General features: G+C 33.3%; 1 protein-coding gene across 1 annotated transcript in view; it reads right to left on the bottom strand.

The window, feature by feature from the left end:
* Positions 1-3,259: 3,259 nt before the first annotated feature.
* Positions 3,260-13,510, bottom strand: part of LOC126886486 (perlucin-like) — an 81,986-nt gene continuing 71,735 nt past the window's right edge. The window contains exon 4 of the mRNA XM_050653445.1: positions 3,260-3,581. Coding sequence (XP_050509402.1) covers positions 3,295-3,581 — 287 coding nt within the window. The 3' untranslated portion in view covers positions 3,260-3,294. The remainder of the gene's footprint in view (positions 3,582-13,510) is intronic.

Raw genomic sequence — 13,510 nt, 5'->3', positions numbered from 1 at the left:
TTGGTTAGTTACATCATGATCTACTTACTGCCAAATTTTGGTTCACTATCTTGATCATGAGCGTCACAAAAAAAATAATAAAAACCGCGACTTTGACCCTTTAGAACTACCCTCGTCCCCCACTCTGGTCTTCGCCCTTGGGGATTTTACTTAGTTAGGTCATGGTATAATTATTTCCAAATTTTGGTGCAATATCTCAGTCACGAATGTCACAAAACCCCTTATAATTTTTATATTTACCCCTGCCCCCACCCCTTTGTCGGATATGCAGCGTTCCTCCCCTGGAAATTTTATTTAGTTACGTCATGACCTACTTATTCCCAAATTTTGATGCACTATCTCGGTCATGACTGTCACAAAAAAAATAATAACCGCGACTTTGACCCCTTATAACTACCCTCGTCTCCCACTCTGGTTTCCGCCCGTTGGGGAAAGTCATGTACACAACTAATTTAACATCTCCCCGTATAGTTTTTTCATATTACTTATCACGCAAAAAATCCGCTTCTTTCTCTTCGACTAGAAAATTCATGAAAAAACAGACATTCCTTATTTTTCCCCTGTACTCCTCACTTACTTTTTGAGTTATTTGCGAAAAACCGTTCAAAAACATGTTTTTTTTGTTAAAAATGAACATATTCACTCGCAATTAACTCGAAAAGTATTGTCTACTTGAAAAACTCTATATAACAAAAGTTGCTTAGAATTAGCCATTTTATCCAATTCCGAACTTATTTTGAATGTACATTTTTCACCCCTGAGAAGGGAGTATTTCCCAATTTTTGTAAAATGGAGGGGATGTAGAATTGTAAACTTTCTTATATAATAATAGGCAATTTTTTCAACTACCTATTAACCTATTACCAAATTTTCATTCTTCCATTATCTTTTTGGGACCAGATTGTTCTTTGATCAGGCTATTAATGCAGTGGTTCCTCGTTGCCTTCTGATTTCTAATCTATATAAATAAAAATGAATGTTTGTATGTATGTATGTATGTATGTTCCTTATAGACTCGCAAACTATGCATTTGATCGTATGATGACCTTAATCAAAGTTGTTGTGCATGAACCCGGGATGGTTTCTGAAGTGGTACAGTCTACCTACTTAAGTGAAAAGGGGGCTTGCCCCCCGAACTTTTTTTAAATTTTTTTGGCCAATTTTTTTTTTAATATTATACGATGTAGAACCAAAATATACATACAATCCTAAATTTTCACTTTTTTATCTTCAACCGTTATTTTTTAGTAGCCACTTAAATATTTAATATCTATATATATAAAATTTTATTTCTTAGTGTTTGTTGCCATACTTCTTTGAAACTACTTGACCGATTTTTATGAAATTTGGCAGTTAGACTCCCTTCGCTATCCAACGGTATATAAATCGTCCCTCTTGCTCAATTAGTTTCCGAGATAACCAAACGAGCCGTAGGACAACACGAGAGCACGAGAGACGACATTAAGCACACGAGAAGAACGAGCGAAAATTGTACGAACATCAGTGAAATTATGAAGTTTTTAATTTTTCGATTACTATTTTTAATGTACAAAAAATATTTAAAAATTTTGATGAAGGAGTATGTCTCTGGTATAATAATCAAAATTTTGGCGGAGGCGCATATCTGGTATAATCAAAATTTTGGCGGATGCTTTGGGGGGAGGTGCATCTCTGGTATAATAATCAAAATTTTGGCGAAGGCGTGTATCTCTGCTACAATAATAATTTTTTCCCCAAAAAATGGAGCAAGAACACTTCGCTCTTTGTCTCAATAGGTCCGTCCGTTAGTTTACTCTTTTTAATGCTTTTAAAATTTTACCAAAATACAGAAGCATAAAATCAAAGGCTATTGTTGATCAAAAAATTTTTCTATAAAATATTTTGTAGAACACCTACGTTTTTTAGAGTTTATACAATTATTACAGAGAAAAGCAACTGCCGAAAGGCCACATTTACTCGAAGTCAATAGCTCGAATAAAAAAGAAAATTGTATATCTAAAATATTTATTCACAATAGTACAATATCTTGTTAGGTTAGTTATCTTGTTAGGTTAGATAAGAGACGCTATGGGGCAAGCTCTTAACTTTAAGGAACAGTAATAATTTAGGTTAGATTAAAATTGCTCATTGGTCAAGTATGACCAGATTGTAATTGTAATAATCATCATCGTAGTGATGATTATGGGAGAAAAAAAAACAATAGTACAAAATAATAGACATAAGAAAGATAGTAACATAGAACAAATTATATGATATTCCACGTATATAATCGTATATTAATTTATGCTGAAAACATCTCTATTATAAATCTTAAATATGTTTGAGCTTAAATATCTTCTTAAATATCTTATATTGGAAATATAAGAAAATTAACGGCAGAAATTTATTTCCGCTCTAGAACAAGAACAAAGTTTAAATGAACTAAAAATTGAACAGTGTGGTCCTTCTCAGAGGCATTTTTCAGTATGTCACAAGTGACCGCAAAAAAGGTAAGTCCGTGATAATACACATTTATAACATTTATTATAATCTGACATTTAAGTTAATTGTGACAGTTGTCACTCAAAGGGTATTGCAGTTTAACTCTTTAATTTGCAATTTGGTATAAAAACAAATCAATTGTGTTTATTGCATTTATAAAATGGTATTTTCTTTGATTTGTATAGTCTTATAAATTGTACAGATTATAGTAGTATATATAATTCGTTAAATCAATTTTTGTTCGATTATAGCGCCATCTATCAACAATTAGAATAAATGTTATAACAAACTGTGATCACGGACGTACCTTTTTTCTGTCACTTCCAACTTAATGCGTTAGAAAGAAATCGAGAAACTGTGATGCACTGAAAGATGCCTCTGAGAACAAGTATCCATAAGTGGCAAACAACCTCAAAATGGTCATAGAAGATATAGAGATAGTGTTGATAGGTTATTGCGTTTAATAAACAATTACATATTATGAACCACAAATTAATATCTGTGATTATATACGTGGAATATCACATAATCTGTCCTATTAAATGTACCTCTCTTATATACCTACAAATTTTGCATTATTGTGAATAAATATTTGGACATATAATTTTCTTTTTTATTCATTTTCGAGCAGTTGATTTTGAGTTATTGATCTCTAGCAATTGCGTTCGACCGATTGATCTAGAATTAAAATTATGACACATTATCTAATTATGACACATTATCTAAGGTGCAACGAAGTTCACCGGGTCAGCTAGTTAGAAATAAAAAATACAATGCATTTGTTAATAATTATGTTTAATATTTTCTAAAACATTACAATCTTGGCTCACCCTGACCTGATGATTTACATGATTTATCTGATTCTAGATTTTGATAATTATATCTTTCACAAATAAAGTAAAATGGAACCCAGCAAGGTCTATCGTTCCACTCTAATTTTCCTCCAATATTCCAAACTTGTAAACATTTTTCTCCTACGGGATCACTTGGTTGACCAGCGGACCATTTCGTGAATTCTACTGTTTTACCATAAGGAAGCCATATCCATTTATTTTGGTCGATTGCTCTCGTACCTGATGTCCAATACTCAAAACCTTTACCTGAAATATCAAAATAAAATATGTGATAAGTTCAAAAACCATTAAAAGACAGAGTGAAAGAGTGCCGATTCTACTATAGGGTGTCATGAGGAACTGTAGGTACGTATTCCTACTTCATGTGGAGGCTCCTATGAGGAATAACAAATGACCATTAAAAAATGTCTTCTAACATTGTTTAATAATATACAGGGTGAGTTGTGAATTTTAACTGATTTTTTATTGTCATAACTTTTGAACTGTTAGCTCGATGTGTGTCATATTTTGGTCAAATGTTACACTACTACCACCCAACCAACTGATTTATTCGAACTAGATAAAATAGATAATGCCTTGACAACTAATGGCCATTGGTATGGTACAGTTGATTATGCAATCAGATAGGTACCTACTGTAGTGTGTGTGTTGAGTATATGTCTTATTACTTTGAAAAGTCGATTTCATTGTCTTTACAAAGTGATATAATTGTATCAGAACGTCTCCCAGCAAACAGGTTTGAGCCCAGTTACGTGATAATTACGTTAAATTTACGGCAAATTTCAACGAATACGTAACTCGGAGATTTATGACGGGAAAAAAACGTATTTCAGTGCCAAATCATTCACCAATATATTTTTGATTCCTTTATACATGTTTGACATTAGAATAATATAAAATCATAATGACGAATATTGTACATGTTTTTTATCATAGGTGTGAATGTCGGTTACATCGCAAAGGTACGTTTATTTCACGTAATAATCACGAAACAGAAATAACTTCCTTTGGTTAAATTTTGAGAAATATTTTTGAAAACAAAATTTTACAACGGTGTTGGTTAAATACGTATAGCTTGAATTTTACTCCCTGTATTTTATGGACGTCGAAAAATTAGATGTATTCCACGTAAAGTAATGTAAATAATACAATATTTAAACAAAAAGTTTATGATTTCGCTTTTAAAATCATTTAGCATAACTATTTCAATCCAACCTTGATTTGAAGCTATTTTTGCTATTTTTTTTTCTTTAAAAATATCACAGCTAAAATGATGTCGAGTCTAATTTTCAAATCGCACGCGGTGATGACGTACTACCAAGCCTTTCTCCTCCTTTAAATACTATCACGTGACCACGATACGTGATTAACATAGTTGGTTCGAAAACTAAATTAATCGATTTATCGAATAATAGATACGTTTCGATAGGATTATTTTTTTATATTATTCTGGTATTGAAATAGATTTTTAGTAAGACCAATTAGGTAATAGCAGAAGAAATTTAAAAACAAAAAGAAAATATGTAATACTAATTTAAAGTAAGTAGAATAGTTTAACTGTAATTTAAAAATAATCGATTTTTATAATCGATGAGCATAACCTCTAATTCTCTAATATCAGCTTCTCACATTTCTCCTCACAACAAAAAGTGAAAGTGAAACGTGAAGAGCTTTATTTCCCTCGTTTTATTTTAGGCGGGTTTATTTATAATAATGCCTTTCGTATTAACGTTTACCTCACTGCTCGAGGGTTGAAGTGTCGTCAAAATAAAAAGTGACCTGTGTTGTGTTTTGTGTTGGCAAATTTTTTAATGCGTCTTTAGGTCGGTAGCATTTTTGGTTCATTATCTTGTATAATAATTATACAAGACAAATGTTTTAAAGTCTCTAAATTCTACTAAATAAATACATTGTTAATACTTTATAGGCTTGTTTTATTTATGTCATATGAGGATAATAATTACATGATTAGTAAGTTAATTAAGGTCGAATTATTTACGTGAACCGAAAGATATGTTGATCAACACGTATTTGCAACGTGAATTTCCCGAAACATTTTATTGGTATTTAAGGTGAATAACACGTCTATTGAAGACGAGTTATTCACGTAATTTAAAGACGTATTTTCAATGTGACATTCCAACCAAATTTTCACGTGAAATTCACGTAAGCAATTTACGTATATTGGTGACAAATGTACCAGAAATTCACGTAATTAACACGTCGGTCTGTTTGCTGGGCTGCAGTCTCTCCGGTGAGTACCGATCTCACAAGGAGAGAAACCATGTTCACAAATTAATTTTTAATTTTCAAAGATAGCTCTTTCAGTTCTTTCAAATAAGCCGCCAACTAAATATGAACATTTCTTCAAACAAAACTAAATGTATGACAATAGCAAAAGATCCGCTCAGATGTAAGTTAGTGGTTGAGAACAACCCTATAGAACAGGTGATGCAATTCAGATATCTGGGCATAGATATATCAAGCACCCACGACCCAGTAAAGGACCTGAGGAGTCAGATCAACAAAGCATCTGCATTGTCAGGATGTCTGCGGGAGATAGTCTGGTCAAATCCGTATATATGCACAGATAGTAGAATTAGAATCTACAAGACCTGCATACGACCGATCATGACATATGGCATAGAAGTGCGCGAAGACACCAACAAAACGAAACAGATGCTAAGCGTTGCCGAAATGAAAACCCTAAGAACAATAATGGGGAAAACAAAAAGAGACAGAGTGAGAAATAGAGACATTAGAGAGCAATGCCAAATGCAAGATATTGTAAGATGGGAAAGGCAGCGCAAGAGGATGAGGTACAACCATGTAAGACGAATGGATGAGAATAGACTCTTTAAACTTTGATTTAGTCAATTTCTGACTTTCATAATAATAATTTTTAACCGAGGTATTAAGTCTTAAAAATGACCATTTTCGCGTGTTTCAAATTTTAAATTGTTTATAACTCGAAAACCACCAACTTAAGAGAAAAATTACAACCGACTTTTTTTGTCCAGAATAGCCCAAAAAACCCAAAAAAACATTGTCCGGACCGATAATATAGATTTTTGCAATTTGATTAAAAAAAATGTTACAAAAAATTTGAACCACTTTTCGCGTGGGCGACTTCTTGAACCTGATTCTGGGATGTCTCACGAATGTGATTATGCAAAAAAATCTCATGGGACTATGTTTTCCAACGAACCCGCCGTTTTCTCCTTGTCTACCTATAGACCTAAGTTTTTGAAAACTCTAGTAAGGATTTTATAAATTAGACAAATAGTCAATCTAAATGGCATATTTACTTTTTTCTCCACTCGATTAGATACCTACTTAATTTTTAAATAAAAAATTTACATTTTACTATGATTTAAAAGTTTAGCAAGTGAATGATAGATGTAAAATGTAACTTTTCTTGCAAAAATGACATTTTTTGAACAAAAATTTAATTCTCTATCATGGGCGTCGTTACAAACTTTTCCAGGGTGGGGCAAAAATAAAAATTACCTTAATAAAAAAAAACTGTATTGTAAAAACATAACAAAACACCTAATTCTAACCTAACCTAAGCGTAGCCATAAACAAAATATGTTTTGTTTGATGCTGCTGGAAAACAAAATTTTACAAAATATATAGTTTCAAATGACACTAAAACCTATTATTCTGAAAAGAGGAATTTTAATTTTCAGCAGTTTCGTCAGCTAACACAGAAAATGCCTCTGAATTATTAGCTGCATTAATAATTTTCTCACGAATAACATGCGCACAAATATCAATAAGTGTATTTTGAGTTTGGACAGACGTAGACTTCTGTTTATTATGGCAAGTTTTCAAGTGATCTTCTAAGGCCTTATCGCCGCTCTCAACTCGAAATTTCAAGAGATCATTGAAATTTCCTTCATCTGAATGCTTTCCTCTCAGTGAAAGATCATTAGAACCACAGAAGAGAATTGCTGAAATAATAGGCTCGATCTTTTTACGGTTTTCTTGTACGAGTTCCCTTTCTTGAATATTAAGCTGTTCGTAAACAGTTGGTTGTTCGCCAGAAATAATTTTGGTAAAGGAACTTGCTCGACCTGTTGATTGATTATGCCATTCTGAATTTTGGTGTGCTTTAGCAATTTCGTGGAGCTTTTTGTAATTACTAAACTCCTTGATTACAAAAGAACCTAAAAATCCTCTTTTTGTAACAGGTTTAAATAGGACGCAAAATTTGCATAAAGCACCCTTTAGTTTTGGAGAATATACCATCCATTCATATAGTCGCTAAGCCACGACCTTTTAAAACAACGTTTAGCGTTTACACCTACGTCGTTTTTAAAGTTATATTGAGCACTTGGTACATAGGGATTTTTTAGAAGGTCATATTTTTTGTCGTCTGATATTGCCGTGTTCTCTACGAAGAAACCCAAGTAATTTTGATTTTGATAAGTTCTTCTTTCTTCAGATGAGGGTCCGGGTAACGGGATATCCAGATCTTCTGACGCCTCATATTTAAGTTTTTTAGTTAAATGCAGATGTTCATTTTGACTTTCAGTATTGTCAGATTCATGGGAAGGGTGTGTTACCTTTTTAAGGAACTTCCTTATATCCATTCTCTGCAAGCAAGATACAAGAAATCACCAATCAGCAAAAAGACTGTATACTGCTAGCAATGGAAGTAGGTAAGAAAAATTCCCGTCGGAAAATATAAATATTTTAAAACAGTTAAATTTTAGTAATTATTAATTATAACTTGAAATATATTTTTAATTTTACAACAATATTCGACAGTCATAGGTATGTACATATGTCACTCGAAGTTTTCAAAATTTATTAAAACATTAAAATACATTAGGATTTTTTAAAAAATAATAAAAAAAATGTTTGTCAAATATACAATCCAAATTGATTGAATCTAACTTTCTTATGAATAATATGCTCATCTATCTTAAAATCATATGAAAGGCAAAAGTAATAATAACAGTAATTGAATGACCAATGTCGAATATACATATTTATATTATAAAATAATTGTATGCATGTATGGCACTGATATATTTACCTGTGTTAATTCCTTAGGCCTTAATCAGATTATTTTATTAGTTTTGTTATTAAAACACTATTAAAGCAAATAATAGGCTGTATTTTTGTCAATCATGCAGAAAATACGCGTTTATAATATTCGACGATAACTTATCTGAACAGCAGTCTGCAGTCAGTATAGGACATGCCCTGCGAACTCAATGGAAAAAATTGGTTCCATATATATAGTGAGCTTCCGGAATTAGAGATGGCGACACATAATGTGGATCGCTAATATATGTGGTACAAGGCTAATTGAAAAGAAGAAGAATATTTGACAATTGAATTTTGAGTTGGACAGTTGTGTTTATTTTGTAACAGCGTTGCCACATTCAGCAGATTTCTACTTTTTGGATAGATTTTTGATATATTTTTTTTTAATTCTAGTAGGCAATATTTTTTAGTAGGTTTTTGGTATACAGTGATGAGCACGCTAATAACCGGCAAAAAAGCTCAAAAGATGGAAAACATAATACATTGCGAAACAAAAAGAGATGAAACTAGTGGAGGTGGAAATTATCGTTATAAACGTATTAATTAACATTACATTACATAGTTTTCCACCTGTAGACGTCTGTGACAGGAGTATTTTATAAAATTCTACTCTCACAGTGACAGTTGTCATACCTCTGATACGTCTAAAGGTGGGAAACTATGTAATGTTATGGTATTTTAGACGTTTATAACGATAATTTCCACCTCCACTAGTTTCATCTCTTATTGTTTCGCAATGTATTATGTTTTCCATCTTTTGAGCTATTTTGCCGGTTATTAGCGCGCTCATAACTGTATATCAACATTTTCTGTGCTATACATTATGACTAAAATGAAATTAACTCTTTAATAGTATTTACATTTGACATTTTGTTACAATTTCCTAATGTCATTACCGAAAATAAGATTCAGGACGTAGGTATGAATACATTAGTCCAGAGAAATAAGATTTTTCTCGTGACACATCCCCCTCCAGGCCGAAACTAAATTTTTCGAGTAATATGGCCATCTATAATAATAACCTATATGTTCTTTCTTCTTCTTCTTCCTTTATTGGGTTATATCCCTCGGGATAATTCGCCCAGCTTACACCAGGGAAATACACTTGTCTTGCTCTGGGCAGTCGAATATTTCCAAATATATATGTTAAAGCCTCAATTTTTTTTTTTTTTTTAAATATATATTAGCAGGAACATCTTCGTATAGGGCCAGACAGTCCCTACAGGAAAGGCAATATTATACCATAAAGGTTAAGGCTTTTATCATTTGGAGGTCCAATATCTTTTTATATCTTTATCTTCTTAATTTTTTTAATTCAAATTTGGGAATTGATTAATTTATAAATTAAGTTTGGCTAAGTTAAGGAATTTAAGGATCAGGTTAATCCTACGTGGATTAAGGTTGGACATAAGTAAGCAAATTTCAATGGGAGTAGGGATATTTGTCTTGGCTAATTCTTTATATAGGTCAAAATTGGGTGACATATTTATAGGGCACTCAAAAATCAGATGATTTAAGGACCCAACTCGGCCACAGTCACAATATGGGTCATCTTTTACTCCTATCCTGAATAGGTGAACTGGAGTAGCACAATGACCTGTCCTCATTCTAATAATGGTGGTTATATGTCTTCTGTCTTGGTATGCAAAATTGTGGTACCAGGGGAGTTTATCTATCTGACCTACAATTTTAGAGTAAAATGAATTATTTCGATTTTTCCCCTGCCATTCTTGCTTCCACCGATTCCAGATGGAATGCTTGATGTCTGGTAGAAAGTTGGAATAGTGAAGAGTGATACCAGCAGCTACATTTAAGGTTCTACCTATATTAGCTAGTTTATCAGCCACCATGTTCCCTTTAATATTCGAGTGTCCTGGAATCCATGCCAGACTAATATTAACGTTATTTTCTTTCGCTTCAATGATGCCTCTCTTGGTCATGAACGATGAATGTTCTGTTTCCATAGAATAGGTTGATCTGCCTATTTTCTGTAAGGCACTTTTAGAGTCCGAGCAGATGATTGCTTGTTTAATCCCTTTTTTCAAAATAATTTGGAGGGCATGATTAATTGCGACAATCTCAGCCGTACATATTTGGGTATACTTAGGTAGTTTACTGGTATAAGAATAGTTGATCTCTCGGCTAAAGACACCAAAGCCTGCTGATCCTTCATCATCAACCGAGCCGTCCGTGAAGAATTTGGTGTGACTAGGTTTATTTAGAATTATTTTTTGGAGTTGAACTGAGGCAAGTTCATCTGAACGATTAGATTGGATATTTATGATTGGAATTGTTGATAATTGATGGTCTAGTTCAAAGTTATGGCATGGGTATAAGTCACTTAAATATAAGTTGGGATAAGTACTTTTAAATTTGTTTTTTAAAAGCACTAGAAATGGAATACTTCTGTTTTTCCAATGATTTTGGTTCCTTTGAATTGCCAACTCTAACAGGTCGAGAGCGGAAATAATTGGGTTGCCAATTAACATTAAATTTTTTAATATAAATTTAGAGCTAAGCCATTCCCATCTAGATTTAAGCGAGATCTGACCACTTTCACTTAAGAGAGCATGAATTGGGGTAGATTTCATGCATCCAGTTATAATTCGGATACTTTTGTATTTTAGTTTCTCCAATCTTTTAATTAAGGAAGTTGGACAATCGAAAATTACCTGGCAGCCAAAGTCCAGATGGCTCTGAATCAGACCATTGTGTACAATTTGTAAGGTTTTTGGATCACTTCCCCAATAAGTCCCACAAAGAGCCCTCATCACATTCAGGCCACGATTTACTTTTAGTTCTATTGAGTTTACATATGAATTCCACTTTAAGTTTTTTTGAATATTTACCCCCAGGTATTTGACTGAATCCACCCAACCAATATTCTGGTTACAAAATATTACGTTAGGGGGAGAGATTTTCGTGTTTCCTTTTGTAAATAATATTGCAGAAGATTTGTTCTTAGACAGATTTAAATTGTGGTCTAGCAACCATGATTCCATCTGAATCAATAATTTATTTACATTAATTACCAATTCATTAATATCACTCCCTCTAATCAGAAGAACCAAATCGTCTGCATACTGAATTAGTTTGCATGAAGAGGGGATTAAATTATACAGGGAAAGACAATATAGGTTGAAGAGGATAGGGCTTAATGGGGAACCTTGGGGTAGTCCCAGACTTGATTTTCTTGGGCCATGGGTTTGTCCCAGTTTGTCTTTGACAAATAGCTCTCTATCATTTAGAAGGCAGAAAATCAAATTAGCCAGTTGGGTTGGAATGTTATACTTTAATAATTTGGAATACAAGAGTGATATATTGACATTATCATAAGCAGAAGAGATATCTAGAAATATGCCAACAGTGTATTGATTTTGAGCGAAGCCTATTTGAATTGTTGAGGTGAGGTATGTAAGGCATTCCGTACAACCTCTACCCCTTCTAAATCCTAGTTGTAGTGGATTAAAAATCTTATTATGTTCCACAATCCACTCTATTCTATTCTTTATAAGAGTTTCGAGCATTTTGCCTACACATGAAGAAAGAGCTATTGGTCTAAAGTTTAACGGATTATTACAATCTTTATCTTTTTTGATTATAGGTAAAATTACTGATTGTTTCCACTGAACAGGAACTATACCCGTTCTAAGACTTTCATTGAAAAGTTGAATTAATAACAAAGATCCAACAACGGGAAGATTTTTTAACATTGAGTAGGAAATCTGATCCAAACCAGGAGCCGAGTCAGATTTAATTGAGAGGGAGTTCTGATACTCGTCGAGAGCAAATGGCGGTTCTAGGGCTTGAGGAGATCTAACCAATACTTTATTGACAGCGGAAAGGGGGGTTAAGCAACATAGAATTTCGTGGGATATAGGAGTAGAGGGCAATTGTGTATATATTGAAGGTTTCGAAGCCGATACCTTATTAATTTTCTCCCACACAACTTTTAGAGGAGTGTTTCTATTTAATTTACTGCAAAATAGTCTGAAACTATTTTTACGTTTTGATTTTAGGAATTTTCTTGATTTGGCTATATTCTTTTTAGCCTCGATATAGTTTTCCATTGAGGGGATATTTTTAAATTTTTTTAAGGCAGACACTCTCGCAGAGACGACTTCAGCACATGAGTCATCCCACCATGGAATGTGGTATTTGGAATTATTAGAAGGGTGAAGCCAAGGTATTGTTTCATCAGCTACCGATGATATGGAGTTTGTAAAAAATTCGTAATCTTCCCTGGGAGAAGCTAAGAAAATGCTGTTTAAATTGTTATGATAAGTAGACCAATCGGCTTTCTTTAGATTTCTTCTTTTACATGAATGCGGGGGAGATTGAGGACATACACCTATCTGACATATTATGGGGAAGTGGTCACTAGTTCCAGTATCTGAAATAGTGGACCACTTGCCCACACTGGCTGCCACATCGACTGATGCCATTGTTAGATCTACTACCGACTTACTGCCTCCTGGGGCCACCAGTCTAGTTGGGGACCCATCATTGAGAAATACTAGCTCAAGTTCCTCCAAAGAATCAAAAATAATCCTACCATTGTGACTGTCTCTAGAACTACCCCATGCCTTATGATTACAATTTAGATCACCCATGATTAAAAATGGCTTATTAAGTAATTTAACAAGGGAAAACCAGTTGGATTTGGAGATAGAGTTGTCTTGTGGACAGTATATATTAAGAATATTCAAATTAAAGTTAGGGAGAAATGTGAGTTGGAATTGGACATCATGATTGAAGCCTGGATTGGCAATTTGAATTTCCCTATAATCAATATTATTTTTGATAAGAGTAATTAATCCGCCATAGCCATCCTCTCGATCTTTTCTGATTATTTGATACCCTCTACATCTTATAACATGTTGGTTTGAGAGCCAAGATTCGCTAATAAGGATTATATCTGGGTTAAGGTTTTTTATAAGGATTTTTAGATTGTCAGAATTAGTGTTATACGAACGTATATTCCACTGAATAATAGTTATCGGAGTGTTAGGATTCATTATAAAGAGTATGTTTGCTAGACCAAGGAGTCAAAAGATCTCGAATCCTCAGGCTCGAGATCCTCTATTCCCCTCCGACCCTGGTTTACATTTGTA

The sequence above is a fragment of the Diabrotica virgifera genome, chromosome 6 (assembly GCF_917563875.1).
Source record: "Diabrotica virgifera virgifera chromosome 6, PGI_DIABVI_V3a".
NCBI lineage: Eukaryota > Metazoa > Arthropoda > Insecta > Coleoptera > Chrysomelidae > Diabrotica > Diabrotica virgifera.
This window is presented reverse-complemented; position numbering and strand designations above follow the sequence as displayed.